The following is an 18,628-nucleotide window of genomic DNA, read 5'->3' on the forward strand; positions in this document are numbered from 1 at the left end:
ACTTTGTTTCCAAAATCGTGCCCTCGGGGCTGGGGATTTAGCTCAGTGGTAGAGCACTTACCTTGGAAGCGCAAGGCCCTGGGTTCGGTCCCCAGCTCCGAAAAAAAAAAAAAAAAAAAGAACCAAAAAAAAGAACCAAAATCGTGCCCTCCTCACAATGCTCGTGTGGCCCTCCTGTGTGCTAGACTCTAGGCTTTTCCCATGCATTGAGATCCCCGTTTTACAGACAAGGCTCAGAGCAACTACAAGAATGCCTGCGGCCTACAAGGACTGGACATAAACACAGAATTCAAACCCAGGCAGGGTGGTGATTTAGAAATCGATACATTATTGATATAATCACAAATCGACAGGGGCCGGGAAGCTGGCTTAGAGGGTAAAAGTGCATGCCGGAAGACCCGAGTCTGAATTCTCAGAACCCACCTTAAGCCAGATGTGGTAGCTCACATCTGTAGGTGAGTCCTACGGCAATAAGGAGACACAAGAGAAACCTGGAGGATCTTGGGCCATCTAGCCTGGTGTACCCAGCGGCAAACAGCAAAAACAGAGCCTGTCTCAAGCAAGGTGGGAGGTGAGGACTGATGACCGATGCCCGAGGTTAGCTTCTGACGGCTGGACTCACACATGAATGTGTGCACGCACAGACACACAGACACAGACACACACAGACACACACACACACACACACACACACACACACACACCCCTAACTCCCCTGCTGTGCTGTGTTTGGCTGACAGGTCTAAAGACTTCACAGCTGGAAGAGACCAAATCCTTCCAACTGACCAATGAGGAAGCAGGAGAGGGTCCAGGAACTGGGCATTCTGGTCAAGCTCACACAGCTAATTAGGAAACAGCCCCCAGACATGGGTCTCGGTAGGCCAGGTGCCAGCCCAAGTGGTCTGTCCCCATTCCCTACTCAGGCTGCTCTCCTCATCAAATCCTCTTCTTCATGCTTTGTGCTGTGACTTCTCCACAACCATGACATCATTTAGTTTCCTCAGGAACCCCTGGAAGACACACTACTGTGGTCCCCCATTTTACATGGAGGTGAGGAATGCCAAGAGGCCATGGGGAACCCACTCCACTACCCACCAGCTTTGGTAGCTCTCCCCAAGCCTCAACAGTGGTACGCACACTCCCTATCCCCTCGTCTCCTCCCCTATCCCAAGAGGCAGCCTCTGACTTTGACAAACTGCAGTTGGAGCCTCTGAGACATCCCCCAGCTGTAGAACCCCTGGTGGCCAGCGCCCATGCGGCTGGGTCAGGAGGATGGGAACTGATAGACCTTGCACCTCCATTCCAAGCTGCAATTCATCCAGCACCCCTGCAGTGCTCGCCTCCTAAACAGGGGATTGGAAAAGCCTGACCCCAGAGCCCAGCCCTGGCAGTTCATGACTCATGTTCACCAGGATTAAAATCAGAGGCCAAGAGTCTGTTAGCCTCGGAGGGCGACCGGGGAAAAGAAGGGTGCTTTCCAAGGCTGGAAGATGAGCCCTGCTTCGTGATCGACACCTGGAGGCACGGAAGGACACGAGAGTCCAGGTCTGTTCCGGGCCTGCAAGGGTTTTGAGTCTGGAAAGTTCTTTCACTAGAAGAGGCCAGAATACTGTACTGCCCAGATACAATGCCCCCTCCAGGTACTATAAGACAACGGGGGTGGGGGTGGGGGGGATGGGGCTCAGAGGTCGTGGTGCTCTGGAGCTCAGGGCCTCCCACACCATATCCTATTCTGTTTGGGCATCAAGGTGTGAGGATGGGGGGTGGATGGGGTAGGGCGATGGGGTAGGGCGGGGCAGAGGGAGAGAAAGGTGACTGGGAATACCTGACTGAGTGAGGAGACCCAGACTCAAAGGCCTTCCTGCCTCTGGAGTGGGACAGAGACGGGTGCCCTCTCCAGCCGGGATGCAAAGCTCTATGTAGCTCATAATGAAAGACTTCCTGCCCAAACCCCTCAGCTTCTAATTAGCCATTGTTCCGCATAATCTGCTAAATGGTCCCAGCCCTGGGGGAGCAGCCATTTGCCAATGAACTTGGCTGCCAAGCCACCACCAAACCAGTCCTCCCACCCAGCTCCACTCCCCTCTGGGCCTCACAAGGCTGTGGGAAATGGGTGAGGGCAGGCAATCCTGGTCGAGCCCAGGGAAGGTGCTGGGACCTCTGTCCCCCACACTCACCCCGAACTCATGGGCAAGCATGCTATCAGCATCCCTCTTGGATAAAGCATGGCTTCTCTCAGGAGAAGCGTCACTGCGGGCTGTGTGTGCACGCTGAGAACCTCCCACCAGTGAACTTATCTGACCTCATGGCAGCCCGGGAGCTGAGGACCTGCCCGAGTTCTCCCTTCTAGACAGGTAGAAGCTGGTTTTGGGATCTGACTTAGGAACCACATTCTCAACAACTCCGTCACAGTTGTACAGCATGGCTGGAGGCTGCCACAGAGGACACAGGCTCACCAGGAAACCTGGCCTAGAACCTCCAGACTACGAGGAACACAAACTCTCTTCTGCGGATGCGAGCTCGGGTTTACCACAGTACCCCCAGAAATAATGGCTGACTTGGGTTGAAGGAGAGGCAGGAGCCACCCACCCGCAAGGTTCACAACGGGATAGAAAAGCCCACTTTGAAACTCAGTGGCCTGGGCGGGGATCACCATGGCTCAGAAGCAGCCTGTGTTTCCTCCTCAGCGGTGCTGGGAGGGCAAAGGTCAGAGGTGGGATGGTGCCGCTATGGAGCATGTGCAGAACACAGACATGTCAGCCGCCCTTGTTAACAGAAGGGGAGGGAAGGGGATAGCGCCTTTTCTCTGCCTGTCAGTACAAACAGGTAGTGCACCACAGATCCTGCCATTTAACCCCTGCCAAAGCGGAAGGAAACTGACACCAGGATGCCATTTTACCAATGACAAAAACTAAGGCCCAGGGATGAAGGGTCAGAGACAGGGTATTTAGGGACGCCCATGACAGGTTGGGTGGTTTGCTTATTTGTTTAATTATTTCATTCATGTGCTCGGTGTGTGACGGGGCGGGGGTGTGCACCAGGGTGCGTGCAGAGGTCAGAGGACAACTTGTAGGAGTCATTCATCTCCTTCTACCACGTGGATTCCAGAGACGGAGCTCAGGTGGTCGGGTCTAGTGTGGCACCCTTCCTCACTGGCCCCGAAGGTCTAGATCTTCCACAGACTGCGCATGGGAGCTCATCTGCGAAACGCCTGAGGTCCGTGAGGAGAAAGGTCTCCAAGGAGGGATCATAGCATTCCCTCCTGCTCAACTGCTCGCCACCCACATGGCCAGCGACTGCCAGTGACCCACGCCTGGGAAACAGCCAAGATGGTGACATAGGACCGTAGTACACGATGGCCCAATGCAGAGTGGAAATATTCAGACTGTGTCCAGCGAGGGACACATGATAAAATCACACGGTTAGGTTAAAAAAACAAAATTCATCTCTGAGTCTGAGCTGAGGGGACTCTGTGAGGGAGACAGCCCCGTCTTTCCAAACCCAATATGAAGGAAGCAGAACACATCTGCCACAAAGGTCAGCCTGGAAGTGGGTGGCGCCATCGCTGGCTGGGGGCCTGGACTGTGTGAGGGACCAGAGAAGGCAACTGTCTTGTTTCTCTGTCTTAACTGTGGCTGGGACATGATTGGCTGTTTTAAGTCCCTGCTCCCTTGACTCCATGGGATGGCGGAGTAACCTGTGACCTAAAGTAAACCCTTCCTCCTCCGAGCTTGCCTTTTTTCTTTGTTTCCTTTTCATTTTTGGTTTTCGAGACAGGATTTCTCTGTGTAGCCCTGGCTGTTCTGAAACTCATTCTCTAGACCAGGCTGTCCTCGAACTCAGAGACCTGTCTGTCTCTGCCTCCCAAGTGCTGGGGTTAAAGGCATGTGCCACCGCTGCCTGGCTAAGTAGCTTTTCATTGGGATGTTTTATACAGCAACAGAAACAGAACTCGGACCCCATCTACGGGGTTTTCCCTATAACTGCTTCAACAGGCTAAATAGATGCCTGCTGTGTGTGTGTGTGTATGTGTGTGTGTGTCTGTGTGTGTGTCTGTGTGTGTGTATCTGTGTGTGTGTCTGTGTGTCTGTGTGTGTGAGTGTGTGTGAGTGTGTGTGAGTGTGTGTGTCTGTGTGTGAGTGTGTGTGAGTGTGTGTCAGTGTGTGTGATTATGTGAGTGTGTGTCTGTGTGTGTCTGTGTGTGAGTGTGTGTGAGTGTGTGTCAGTGTGTCAGTGTGTGAGTGTGTGTCTGTGTGTGTGTGAGTGTGTGTGTGTGAGTGTGTGTGAGTGTGTGTCTCTGTGTGTGTGTGAGAGTGTGTGTCTGTGTGTGTGTCTGTGTGTGTGTTGGTGTGTGTGAGTGTGTGTGTCTGTGTGTGTGAGTGTGTATGTGTGTGTCTCTCTGTGTGTGTTGGTGTGTGTGAGTGTGTGTGTCTGTGTGAGTGTGTATGTGTGAGTGTGTCTGTGTGTGTGAGTGTGTGTGTGTGTCAGCAGGGTCATGTGAAGGCACGTGTCCAGCAGCTCGCCGAAGATCAGTCTAAATATTTCCATGAGCCAGCACTCGCAGCCGGCGTTCAGATGTTAAATGGTCTGACTGCGCACTGAACAGTGTGCTCTTGCAGAAGCTGACAGTAGCTGTGGCAGTGGCCTGGGCTGCGTGCCTTGCAGGTGGCTTGGGTGTGATCAGAACACCCAAAGCTTTGCGCCCCTCCCATCCTTTCCTTTCCATAGGGACTTCAGCTTGGAAGCCACCTGATGAGGGACAGGCAGGACCGGGTGGGACCCCGCCCCTCTTCAAATGCAAGAGCCCCGAATGCCTGCCGATCTTCTCAAAAGATCTGTTCTGAGACTCTGTCCTCCGGCCACCTGAGGACACGCAGGAGGCCCGGGCAGGGCTCGATGCAGATACTGCTCAATTTCCTAGGCTAAAATTACATCTTAAGAGTCAATTTTCATAAAATGCGGTGACAGATTTAGGTGCTGAGAAGATGGGGCTTTCTCAGAAGGCCTAAAAATGACCCAAATAGTTAAAATCAGCTGAGAGAGTGGAACGGGCAGAGCCCAGGAGAGCAGCTTCTTCTTTTCCAGCCTGCAGGTTCAAGATGGCCTCCACCCTTGACTCTCCTGGCTACGGGAGGCTTAGCTCACAGCCGAGATTCTGCTCCCCGCAGTGAACCACGGGTGCAGTTGCTAAGCGAGCTCTGTCCGCTGCAGAGGAGTTGCATAGTGAACAGAGTAAGGCTCTGGGTGTGTGTATGTCTGTGAGTTTACGTGTGCTGCAAGTGGACAGGAGCCCATGACAGGAGCCAAAGATTCCCCCAGAAGCAACGACAGAGGTGGTTGTGGGTGCTAGGAACTGAACCCAAGTCAAAAGCCATATCTTTAGCCCACTACCCCTTTATTATATATACTCCCTGGACGGGCCTCTTCTGGTGTGTCTGAAGACAGCTATAGTGTACTCATATGAAAAAGGGGGGGGGGGCTGAAGAGATGACTCAGTGGTTAGAGCACTGACTGCTCTCCCAGAGGTCCTGAGTTCAATTCCCAGCAACCACATGGTGGCTCACAGCCATCTGTAATGGGATCCGACGCCCTCTTCTGGTGTGTCTGCAGACAGCGACCGTGTACTTATATAGAATAAATAAATAAATCTTCACAAGGCCTGGACGGGCCCGCTCATTTGCCTTCTTGCTTCCACAACCATTTTTTTGCTACTGTGTGTGCGCTATGTCCCCGACCTCCTGGAAACCCAGTACTTTGAACGAATGCTCCCTCTGGCATAGGCAGGGTAAAGCACCCTAACTCCACAGCCTGAGGCCAACCTAGAAGTAGAGCCAGAGGGGGCTGAAGGTTCCTAGGCTCACATTCTTCTTGAACCACGAGGCTTGTATATCGGATCCTAATGGTGTTTAAGGACATTAAGTAGCGGCTCAATGGGGAAAGGCGCTTGCCGCCAAGCCTGACCACCTAAGTTCGATCCCTGATACCTCCACAGCGGAAGAAGAGACGCAATGCCAAGTAGCCCTCCGACTTCCATTCGTGTGTCGTGGTGTGTCCATGCCCACACACATATGGGTATGTATAGGTGTGTAGGTGCCCACGCACATAAATAACCACGGTTTTTAAAAATCCAAAGAGAGCCAGTCAGATGGCTCGCCGGTAAAGGAGCCTACCAGAAAGTCTAAATGGAGTTCTAACCCCAGGACCGACAGGGTGAAAGTTGTCCTCTGACCTCCAAAAGCCACCTCCCCACACTCAAATAAATATAATCGTTTTTTATTTGTTTTTTGAGACAAGGGTCTTTCTATTTATACAGCCCTGGCAGCCCTGAAATTCACTATGTAGACCAGGCTAGCCTCAAACTCGAGACACAAACACACAAAAACACACACAAACACACACAGACACATACACAGACACGACACACAGACACACACACAGACACGACACACACACACACACACACACACACACAGAGCAAACACCCAGGGCCACTCATTCCCCCCCAGCTTCTCTGTTTCCCTACTCCTTGGTACATTGCTGGCATCTGCATATGCTATGTGTGGCAAAAAGACCAACCAGGAGAGCCAACAGCAAGGCCTGAAGTCACGCCAAAGTGACTACAGTAACTGTCGTGTACAAACACCAGAGATCTTTACCGCCGACATCTTGTTCCCATCACAAGCCATACCCTCCTCACCTTCTCTGTGTGGGATTCAATCTGGGTCCGACCTCCACAAAGACCGCAGAGGCCCTGCGCCAAGCTCAGGTGTGTCCCTGCCCCACCCTGCATGTGTGTTTTGGGGCCCGATGGGAATGGGGGAGGGGAGCCAAAGAAGCTGGGCCGGTCAGAGGCCCTGGACCTAATGGAGACTATTTTCAATTATAGAATGTAATTAACAGTCCGCCAAAGCTGTGCCCTTCTGAAGAGGTCCTTCCAGACTTCCTCTAATGAATCACCGAGCCACGAGTGTATTCCTGGTGCTCAAGTCTGCAAGCTCGGCCAAAAGGCCTCAGAAGTAATTAGTCCACTTAAGCGGGCTAAACGGTTTCCTAGCAATCGGGTTTACGATTCAATGGACTTCAAGTCTTAGAGAGCGAAGAATCACATGAGCCAGCCTCAGTGGAAGGAGCCCCATTTCTCAGACTCATTTTACACACTCCGCCCTTGGCTTCTACTATGTCTGGCAACTGGCCTGTTCTTCCCAGCTTTGGGGCAGGACCTTCTCCCAAGGAGCATGTTTGGACCCCGGGGAGCTGGGCTTCTCTCTCTATTTGGGGACACCAAGCAGTCCCTATGCAAAGCCCTCCACCTTGCACCTTTCTCCCAGGAGTTCGTGGGGAGGGTGATGATGTGAAATTGCCCTGGAAAGCCAGGGCCTCAGCCAACCCTTTCCTGTCCTGTTTGTTACCCTACTTTAAGCATCGGAAGTAGCAGACACAACCTTCAGCCACCTCAGGCATCCTGGACAGCCACGGGAACCCAGTTTCATCAACAATAGGCTAAAGAAACTGCATACTCCCACCATGGAAGAAAATGTCCCTCCACCCCTCACTTCAGTACAGTCTAGAGTGGGGGGTTTGGCTGAGGGTGGGATGGGGGTGGGGGACAGCATTTGTGTCAAACAAGGAAGACGGGGCCTCCTGGGGCCACTTGTTTCCTCTATATTCTGCTAGCTTATTCTCTGCATTTGAAGACCTGGGATCTCAGTGAGGGGCGGGGAGGCCAAGGACAGGAAAAGACAGCAGCCACCATTTCCTGCTAGACTGCATGGGTTCAAATCCCGTTCTAAGATATTCGTCCCTTTAGCTATGAAGAGCCTACTGTTCTAGGTACTCAAAAGGGACCAGGTAGGCAAAGAGCTTGGAAATCTGCCCTGTGGTGACACGTGACAAGACAATACTGACAGCAGAGTCTGCTCGATGGTCAAAAACAAATAAAAAGACAGGAGAACAGAAGGGCGTGTGCGAGCCATATTGGGCCGTATCGGGTAGGCAGAGGCTTTACCCAGAGGCCTTCTTATGACAGGTGACATGGGTGTCAGGATATGGAGAAATTGTGGAGGAAATACATGAGGGTGGGATGTGCAAGGGCCCTGAGGCAGGAGGACACCCGTGTACATCAGATAGATTAGCAAGAAGAGGGAGGGAGTAGTAGATAGCTAACATCAGTCAGCCACACATGGGACACCAGAACAGGTGAGCCTGGAGGGATCTGGAAGGGTCTGGCCTGGTTGGAGCCACTGCTCAGCTCTGGGTACAGAAAGAGCAGAATCTGATGAGCCTTCAGCAGGATCCGTCCAGAGGTTTCACTGAAGGAGACAGATCTCACCCACCTCCTGAGGCCACTTTGGTTCAAAAGCCCTTCCCCACAGCGCCTCTGTGACAAGGGACACTTAAAACAGGCCCGGGGCGGAAGGGTGTGGCTCCCGGTGGAGTTAGAAGCCAGACAGAGGAGCTGGGACTTGATCCAAGCCGAGGAAGGCTAAGAAGAGTTTCTGAGCAGGGAATCCCCTCACTGAAGCCATGCTCACATTGGACAGAAACATGGGAGGGAAGTCTGCTGGGGAGTCCTAAGGTGAACAAGGGGCTCCTGCCCCAGGCACTGGGGGTGGTAATGTGAGCCTGGACTACTCCCTTTGTGTCTTGGGGACATCTCGAGGGTGTCCCCTCACTTTGGGGGTCCTTGAGGGGAGGACCACTGTGATGATCAACTTGGTTGGGTTAAGAAGAACCTAGGAGAGCGGAGAAGAACAGCTCTGGGTCTGTGAGGTTCACCTGTAGAGGCTCAATTAGATGGTTTAATCTACCATCGGAGTCAAACTTTGAATAGACTACTAGTAGGAAGGAAAAACGGGCAGAGTGGGTCCTGGTTGGAGGAAGAGGTCCCTGGAGGGCAGGTCCTAGTGGAGGCAGGGCTCTATCTTTTTTTTAAAAAAAAATAAACTATTTTAAAGATTTGTTTCTAATTATGTACACATGCATCTCTGCCTGGGGCCATGTGCAAGGTCCATATAGGACAGAAGAGGACATCCGATCCCTGTTGCAGCTGTTACAGAGAGTGGTGGGTGCCGAGACTTGAACTCGGGTCTTCTGCAAGAGTAGCAATTGCTCAAAACTACCCCCGCCATCTCTCTAGCCCTGGGTTACATATGTCTTGCCCAGGGACCCTTTCTCCTTCTCCTGGTTTCCCATCCGCCATGAGATGAACCGCCTCTCCCTTCACAAATCCCTCTTCTATCCAAACGAACGAGCATGGGCTGCTCTAAAACTGTGAACAAAAAATTAATTCCTCCCTGTATGCGTGACAGCTCTGTGACAGGAGCTGATACAGGAAACAGGTGCCAGAGAAGCGGGGTCACTGGCGTGACTGAACGACCCTGCCACGGCTCTTAAGCCTCTGGCTTGGGGAAGGATCTGGAAATGTCACAGGAGGCATGAGAAGCCTTAGGATGCTGTACACAGAGCGTAATTGATGATTCCGGTAGGAACCTGAAACAGCAGCAGAACAAGATAGTCAAGGCCAGGCTCCCGAAATCCCAGGGAAGGAGCCATTCACAGCCGACTCTGGCAAGGACTTTGTGTATATCAAGTCCATGTTCTGAGACTTTGGGAAAGGCTGGGGTTAAAGAGTAGTAGACTCAGGAGCTGGAGAGGTGGCTCAGTGGTTAAGAGTGTTGACTGCTCTTCCAGAGGTCCTGAGTTCAAATCCCAGCAACCACATGGTGGCTCACAACCATCTGTAATGGGATCTGATGCGCTCTTCTGGTGTGTCTGAAGACAGCGACAGTGTGTTCATACACACTCATGAATGGGATGGAGGAAACATCGAGACTGCATTGTATCCAGGCTATGGCACAGACAGCACTGGCTGCATTTAGCCAAACTTACAGTGAGAGCTAGAAGCAAGAAGCAGGCGATAGGGGCTGGGGATTTAGCTCAGTGGTAGAGCGCTTACCTAGGAAGCGCAAGGCCCTGGGTTCGGTCCCCAGCTCCGAAAAAAAAAGAACCAAAAATAAAGAAGCAGGCGATAAGATCTGTATACGCCACAGTACGGCCAGAAAAGAAGCACGTTTGAAGCCTCGGACCAGGAGTTTATAGAATTAGAGAGATTCCAAATAGGATAGCTACAAAGAAGCCATGCACTCAGCACGGGGACAAGAGGGAGATGCTGTGGTTAACCAGACCCCAGCCATGGCAGGTGAAAGTTTAGAAACCAGTAAACTCATTTCAAAGACTCTCCCTTCAAAAAGGTCCTGTGGGGCATGGAACGGGGCAGCCTAAAGGGTTGTTTTATTCACTCAGAGCCTACTGCAATGGTAGCCCAAAGGGCCTAGCCAAGGCTCACGCTGGCATCTGCCTCTGGTGTGGGCCACAGGACGCTGGTGCCATTGGCATTTGGAATGCAAAGGTCAAAGGTCACCAAGGCTTACACCCAGATTTCAAAGGAAAGCCTGTTGGAGCATGTTGGGTTGGGCAGTGTATGGCCAGATCCCGTGAGCTGCCTCCAGAGAGGGTGACGGATGAAGCTGAGAGAATGGAGCTTGGCTAACCCCAGGATGCTGGAGTTGACCGTGGACCTCTGCTGAGGGAAGCTTAGTCAGTGAAGTGGCCATGACCTAGGAGAGAGGCCATGGGGGCTGCAAACAGCAAGGTCCTGTGAGGGGCTCTTGTTTGGTACACACGGAGACACCACAGTGTGTCCACAGACGTGGAGTTAGAGGATCTGGTATTTGCTCTGCTGGGTGGCTCTGGTGGCCTTGCTTTAGTCTGGGCCCATTTTGTTGTTCTCCCGTTCCTCCGTGTTGGGAGTGGGAATGTGTGCTCTAGGCTGCCGTATCTTGGAAATGTGTAACTTGTGTTTGGTTTTGTTTTCTTCCCGTATGAGTTTACAGCCAAGAGTTGTCTTGAGTCTCCTGTTGGGACGGTTAAGAAAGTGGGGACAAGAGAGATGAACTGAACGCAGTTTGTAGTATGAGATGGGTGTGAGCCTTTTTGGGGTCAGAGGTAAATTTTCAGTCATTAACGCTTTTGGTTTAACTGAATTGAGAAACACATTGGTGATTTGCAAAGCAATCCTCCCCCTCTTCCTCCTCCTCCTCCTTTTCCTCCTCTTTCTCCTCCTCCTTCTCCTCTTCCTCTTCATCCTCTTTCTCCTCCTCCTCCTTCTTTTATTGACACAGGGTTTCTCTTTGTAGCCCTGGGTGTCCTGAAACTTGCTAAGTAGACCAGGCTGGCCTTGAACTCACAAAGTTCCTCCTGTCTCTGACTCTCGAGTGCTGGGATTGATGACTTCTGCCACCACGAATGGCTTAAAACACGCTTCCTTGTGTGTGCGAGGGAGTTTCCAGAGATCAGTAGGTAGACCATAGGGCTCTGATCTAACAAATGGATTTTTTCCCCTCCTTTTTAATGAGTGGTGTGGTGCCCTGAACACAGATTTTCTATGGAATGTCTGGGCACCGGGGCTTAGGCAGAGGAAGCAGGTCAGTGGGGCTATGCCCCTGGGTATTTACTACTCCTTCTCCCGCATTTCCTTTATCCTCTGTTTCCTGTCCTCCACAGGGTGAGCAGCTCCCCCTTTCCATGTGCTTCCCCAACCAAGTGCTCAGGGCCAAGCAACCATTGCTAGACCCACCCCCATTATCTGAGCCAAAATCAATCTCCCTTCCTTTAAGCTCCTCTCAGTTTCAGAAAGCAACTAACAGTCGAGTCTCCCCTCTTCCCAGAGCTTCTTGAGGACAGGCACAGCCCACTCTGGCTTCAGGCTCCATACCCTCTGCTCGCCCCGCCAGCCTTAGGTACTACAGAGGGATGAACAACACAACACGCTGGTGCGTCCTGGGTAGGAAAGGGGCGGGACTTACCTCTCGCCATTGCTTGTTCTCCATCCCTTGAGTGTACATAACACACACTGGGGAGGAGAAGAGAAAACACGGGTTAATACCTCAGACCGAGAGGAAGGGAGGGCCTCAGCCTGGATTTGCTCGTCTGGGTTCGGAGAAAGGGCGGGCATCTGCTGAAGTAGCTGGGGCTTCAGTGAATGAAGGCCAGAAGAGCCTGGCCTCTAAACCTAGACCACAGTTGGTTTGCTACGCAGATCGGCCCCACATCTTGCACAAGCATCCGGCCAGCGAGTTTTATCTCCAGGTCCCCAGTGGGTCTCGCTCTCCATGACAACACCTTGGCACCTCTTTCGGGAGGGAACTCAAGGGCTGTCAATTGCTACACCATAGAAAGGGCCCGGGGTGTGAGGCGGGTGGGTACGTGGGTGTGACAGAGGACTGAGTGGCGGGTATGGTGAGGTTGGTGTCGGAAACACTGTCCTTCCAGAGTCGGAAGGGTTCCATGAGACCTGTTACTGTCACCAGATCCTCTCAACTGATGGGGAAACTGAGGCTCTGTGAAGGCCAAAGACCTACCCACACAAGGTCATGCTCATGGCCAGGACTGCTCTCCCAAACCCATGCTCATTCCCCCCCAGAGCAGAGCCAACTGGGGCTCATAGATAGAAGCCTTCTTGTGTCAGACGCCCCAACACCTCCCAAGCTGCTCTGAGGTGCTAAGTCCAAGGATGATGGCAGAGTAGGGGCCAACTCCCCAGTTCTCTGGACACCCTCAGCGGTTGCCAGCTTTGACTAACTAGCCCACACCTGCACAGCTCCAATACTTAGCCAGAGCGGCTGCTGGCCCCTGTCTCTAGTCGCCAGGCTGCTGTGTCAGTGGGGTGGCTGTTGCCATCAGAGAAGGACTTACGTGGATCAGACTTGGAAAACATGTCTTTGTCCAAGAGGTTCCTGAAAGAAGAGAGAGAGAGAGAGAGAGAGAGAATTAGCAGAGATAGAGGGAACTGGGTGTCTGGACCTAAAGTTGGTGCTGAGCCTGGAGATGGCCTCTGGTCTGGCCTCAGACAGAATAGAAAGGAAAGACATTCCTTAGCACAGTTGATCAACTTCATTAAATGCCCCGGGGCCATGAGGATTCCACATGTTTGACACGCTGGCACTCAGGTCAAGCAGAGGGAGACTGGAGACCAAGTGAGGCAGGAGTTCAAGGCCATCCTGGGGACTATACTGTGGATTAGAACAGCCTGGGTTACATGCAACCCTGTCTTTAAGGGGGCAGGGGCTGGAGAGATGGCTCAGTGGTTGGAGCACTGACCGCTCTCCCAGAGGTCCTGAGTTCAAATCCCAGCAACCCCATGGTGGCTCACAACCATCTGTAATGGGATCTGATGCCCTCTTCAGGTGTATCTGAAGACAGCAACAGTGTGCTCACAATGAATGAATGAATGAAGAAAGGGACAGTGTTCTTACATACAATAAATGAATGAACGAATGAATGAAGAATGAATGAATGAATGAGCTGGGAGTCTCTGAAGCCACTCCCGCCCCCCAGTATACTAAGATCTGAAGTGCTCCCCAACCCAAACCACAACCACAGCTTCTCCAGATTAGCACCATGGTGCACTGCACCTTGGAGATTCTCATTAACCAAACCTTAGTCAGCTTCAGATATCAGCCTTTCCTGCCTCTATCACTTAAAAATAAGAAATGAATGAATGATAACTATAACCCATGAGAAAGTGTCTATTTAACTTCTGGTCTCCCAGAATACATATCACAGTCCACTGATTCCCTCGTCCAGTGCATACAGGAGAATTAATGAATGACTCCTCACCGAGGACCCAGCAAACCAGAACAGGAAGGACAGCAAGGGCTGGTCAGGGCGACACTCAGAGCCTTCATACACCCTGTTAGCTACAGACAGGCAAACTGCATCACATCCCGGCTCTGCATGGGTGACCCGACTACCTCGTGCCTCAATGTCCCCACTCATAAAATGGGGCTCAGGACAGCCCAGGGCTGCTTAGATCAATAAATGTGCATTGCCTGGCATTTACAGGTCAGTAAATGACCCCAAAGACCCCAAGACACGTCTGTTCAGCCCCCAAGAACCCCTACAGTTGTTCAGGCCCCCATTGGCTCAGAGAAACACAGCCTGTGAGACCAGGCCTTCAGCTTCAAGCAGGGCCCCAGTCACCAGGGCACTGACCAGACCAGACTAAACCAGACCTTAGGTGTTTTTCCTCTGCTTTCTCCTTTGGGAGAAAAGTCAAAATGTATTTTTTCCCCCAAAAGAGCATAAAACCCTTCGGCTGTCTGCTCAGCTGCCTAGAGCTTGGCTTCTTTTGTGCCTTAAACCGAGGCTGGGAAGGCAGAGCCAAGGCTCTTTGCTTCCTGCCGCCCCCAAGGACTCATTTCCAACTCCCCAGCTCCCAGGGAGGCTGGGAGAAACATTACCAGGCTGTGGGGCCAGGAGCTGCTGAGGTCCCAGTGGAAGGTGATGGGGGATTTCCCAGCAGAGAGACCAGAGAGAGGGGCTGGTGAGGGGCTGGGACAGAGGCTCTGTCTGAGAGGATATGCCTCTCCCTGCCTGAGGTAACTACACCCCCTGGTTTTCTCTCTCGGAGGTGCCAAGCTTTGCACATAGCTGTAATGAGAAAGTACATTAAGACCCTGTACATCAGCCATCGCAGGCTGGGGACCCTCAGCAGGGATCGCGGACCCTGGAGACAAGCAGATGGGGGGGGGTGGTACTTGTGTGCTGGATACGGGTTTTTTTGTTGTTTTTTTTTTTTTTTTTTTTTTTTGGTTCTTTTTTTCGGAGCTGGGGACCGAACCCAGGGCCTTGCGCTTCCTAGGTAAGCGCTCTACCACTGAGCTAAATCCCCAGCCCCAAGGATACGGGTTTGTCTTGTTCAATTCTCAAAGAAAACCAAGAGGCTGCAAACATTAGGCAAAGGCTAAGCCTGGCTCCCCAGGTCTGCTACCCGTGATTCTGAGGCAGGAAAATCACAAGTTCAAGGCCTGCTTGGGCTACATAGTGAGCTCAGTGGAATTCTGGCAACTTAGTTGTCTCAGAAGAACACAAGTCAAAATGGTTAAAGCTCAGGGGCCGGAGAGGTGGCTCAGTGGTTAAGAGCACTGACTGCTCTTCCAGAGGTTCTGAGTTCAAATCCCAGCAACCACAGGGTGGCTCACGACCATCTGTAATGAGATCTGATGCCCTCTTCTGGTGTGTCTGAAGACAGCTACAGTGTACTCATATACATAAAATAAATCAATAAATCTTTGAAAACAAAAATAAAAGAAAGGGAGGGTGATAGGGAACTCACTTAGCACGCACAAGGCCGCAGGTTCAATCCCAGCACAGGAAAAGGAAGGAGGAAGGGAGGGAGGGAAAGAGGCAGGCAAATTGGTTTCTTTGAACTGGGAACAGTGGTATACACCAGACAAGGTAATTAGTATGAGACTAGCTGGTGGTAGGCTCAGATGAACTGAGCCGCAAGTCCTGAGAGAACACAGATATCGCTTTGTTTTTCAAAATCAACTTCATGCCAAACATCTGGTCAATGGAGTAGATGAGGGGTGACCGCTCCCTCACACAACTGGCCAGGTCCTTTGTCAGGTACCTAACCTGGGACGTTCAACAGACCCTAATCTCAATACCAGCAGACGCTGGTTCACATTCCGAAAGGGAATGATCCGACCTCTCAAGTCCCAGTCACGGAGGTGCCCAGGAGCGCAAAACCTGGGATCTCCCACGCCCATGTGGGCCACCTATGCCCCTTCCACCACAGTGGCCCATCAGAGAGGAATGGAAAGACACCCATCTCCCGCACGCCTCACAAGAAGAAGTCATCAAAGAAGACAGGCCAGGAGGAAAGACCAGGGCATGTGTACCCACCACCACCTCCTTGCCATCTCCCTGCCAAGCAACCTTGCTAGGCCTAATGAGCACTTCTCACAGGGCATCCAGCAAGCCTTCTGGGGCTGGCGGCGTTTTTTATCGTTGCGAGATATTACCCTAATTGTCCCTGCCAGGTCACAGGGTCAGGGGAGAGAGCTGTGGCCTCAGAAACAGCTGGGTGGGGATCCTACGTGGCCACGCTGCAATCTGTCTCTCTGGAGGGCCTCCCCACGCCTCAGTTTCTTGTAGGTACGTGGGGGTCACTTGCTTCTCAGAGCAGGTATAAGCCACCAGCTTAAACCGGAGACGGGAAGCGGCTTCGTTGCTCTGTCCCCTGGCACCGTGCCAGCTCTACTCGGTGAGCTCTATAGACTCTCCAAGCCACTCCCCAGCCAATCCACTCTCCCTATGTTACTGTCACGGCCCTCCACTCGGCCTGCCTGGCATCATATCCGACTTCCTGATGCACCCCACACCCTGCCAGCCTAGCATCCCAGCAACCAGAGGCTTGTCTGTGAGGTTAACTCCCGCTTAACAGCATCCGTTCCCCATGGTGTGAGAAGTCTCCAAAACTCCTGCCTGTCTCCTCCAAGGCTGTGTGTGGCTTATAGCTTCCCTCCCTCTCTGATCTCAGCTGGGTTCCCCCAACCACTCATCCTATTCCTGCCACACTGAACCCCCTGCACTTCTACAAGCAGAACAAGGCTTTTTCTGCCCCCGGGCCTTTGCACTTCCCTCCTTTCTGCTCTGCAAACCCCTCTGCTCTTCTCAGCGTCTTCACGGGCGTCACATGCCTCGCTGTCTGAATTGCATGAACTCGTTTGCTGATACGTCCACAGATTTAATCTGCCTATTAAAAAATTCACGTAGGGGTTGGGGATTTAGCTCAGCAGTAGAGCCTAGCAAGCACAAGGCCCTGGGTTCGGTCCCCAGCTCCGAAAAAAAAAAAAAATTCACGTAGGATAGAACCGGTAGCTCATCCCTCTGATCCCAGCACTCGGGAGGCAGAGGCAATCAGATCTCCGTGAGTTCGAGGCCAGTCTAGTCTACGTGCAGTGAGCCCCAGGACAGCCAAGGCTACGTAGTAAGACCTTCAACTCTCGAAGAACAGAACAGGGCATAGCTTGTATAGTGCTGCGCCCATGTAAGCCCACCATCGTGGAAGCTGAGAGAAGGGGGGGATGGGCTTGAATTCACAAGGCCAGCTGAGGTACACACCGATACCGTCTCACAGACCAAAAGGGCCTGATGCTCAACGTCAGAACACTTGCTAGGGAAATGGCCAGGCCCTAGTTCCATCCTGGGCATTGGGTAGGCTTCCCTATTACTTACGCACTGCCGGAGTGTGAGCTGGGAGACCAGGGAAGGAAGCTACCGGAAGGCTGGCTTCATTATAGAAGTCTCTGTGCTTTGCCTCTTAGGCAAGCAAGAGGCCTGCTTTCCTTTCCCTTTTCCTGAGGGAGCACCGCCTGCCTCCGGGTCCCTCCAGGATCTCAAAGAGCCCGACCCCTCATCCTCGAGAAGCTCTGAAGGCCTTAACCACTGAGGACATGGGCCATCTATGGATCCACACCTCTAAAACCTGCTGACACTAACCGCAGGCATGGGCCTTCACCTCTCTGGGGCTTGATTTCCTAGGCAGACAAAAAAAGAAAAGCTGCAATTTACTGCAGAGGACTGTGGGGAGCTAAAAAGTCACAGTGGGGGGTCGGTGGGGGCAGGAGAGATAGCTTAGCATAAAGATGGGGGCCAGGGTCCCCAGAAATCCATAGAAATAGTGAGTGGGAATGACAGCCTGCCTGCAATTCCATCCCCAGAAGGCAGAAACAGAGTGCGTGCGTGCACGCTCACACACACACACACACACACACACACACACACACACACCAACCCGTGCAATCTGGCTAGAGAGATCTCTCTGCCGGTCACAACCCTTGGAGAAGCCAGACTTCCCCTAGACTTGAGGAGGTCAGTCGCCTTCCTGTGGAAGGAAGCTTGCTGGGAGCAGCAGTGCCAAGGAGCCCACTGAGGGGCGGTCACTCTAGTCCTCACCAGCCTGCAGCTGCCTCCACTTAGGAAGCCTGGTCAGGTGGTCAGGGCCCACTCCTCAGGTGAAGTCCTAACCCCAAGACACAGAGTTGGGAGAGGACAAAGTCAGACATTCAGGAAACTGACCATTGGTTTCCCAGGCAGCTGAAAAACAAACGCTCCCAATCTTCTAAGATGGTGCTATCTGAGGTGCTGGCTTAGACGGCAACCACTAGTATAGACGGAACACGTTTGCCTAACAAGGTTGGCAACTGCTCAGTCGAAATGTCCAACCTGTACCATGGTGACCTTCCCTGGCTTTGTTGACGATCTGGGTGTGGTCAATGGTTAAATGGCTCTCCTAATGCTGACTTACAGCGGCCACCAGGCTCTCCCCCTCCCCACGGCAGTCTCCCCTTCCTCTCAGGAGCAGGAGAGTGAACTCACATGTGTCTCCAAGGCCAGGACACAGCTCCAGAGCTGGGCTGTCTCTCTCCACAGGGTGCTGCACATTGGCTTAAACAGATGGCAGTAACCAACCTCTGGGGCAGAAGCCCAGTAACCCACTAGCTCCTGAGGGGCCGTCTAACCTGCCCTTGTATGCCTGTCTAATATGACCCTCCCGGACCAAGCGCAAAGGCTTCCTGTAATATGAAGAACTCAAGCTATTTCGACCACAGCTAAGACAGATGCTGGCCTGTCAGGGCCTCTGGAGGAAGAAGAGGGCAGGGGCCAGGTGAGCTTGGAATGGCTTTGCAGAATGGTTAACACTCCTAGTAGAAGGTCTGGGACTGACTGTCAGGGGGAAAGTCCTCGAGGCTCGAGGGTGTTTAAAGTCACATTTTCTAGC

The 18,628-nt window shown here is 52.5% G+C and overlaps 1 protein-coding gene across 3 annotated transcripts in view; it reads right to left on the reverse strand.

Annotated features, from left to right (window-relative positions):
• Window positions 1-18,628, reverse strand: part of Cpne5 (copine 5) — an 82,376-nt gene that overhangs the window by 59,733 nt on the left and 4,015 nt on the right. For all 3 annotated transcript variants that reach the window (NM_001107616.2, XM_087597403.1, XM_087597402.1), the window contains 2 exon segments: window positions 11,865-11,911; window positions 12,754-12,794. In NM_001107616.2, the coding sequence (NP_001101086.1) occupies window positions 11,865-11,911; window positions 12,754-12,794 (88 nt within the window).

Source organism: Rattus norvegicus, chromosome 20 (assembly GCF_021556685.1).
Source record: "Rattus norvegicus strain SHRSP/BbbUtx chromosome 20, alternate assembly SHRSP_T2T, whole genome shotgun sequence".
Classification (NCBI taxonomy): Eukaryota; Metazoa; Chordata; class Mammalia; order Rodentia; family Muridae; genus Rattus; species Rattus norvegicus.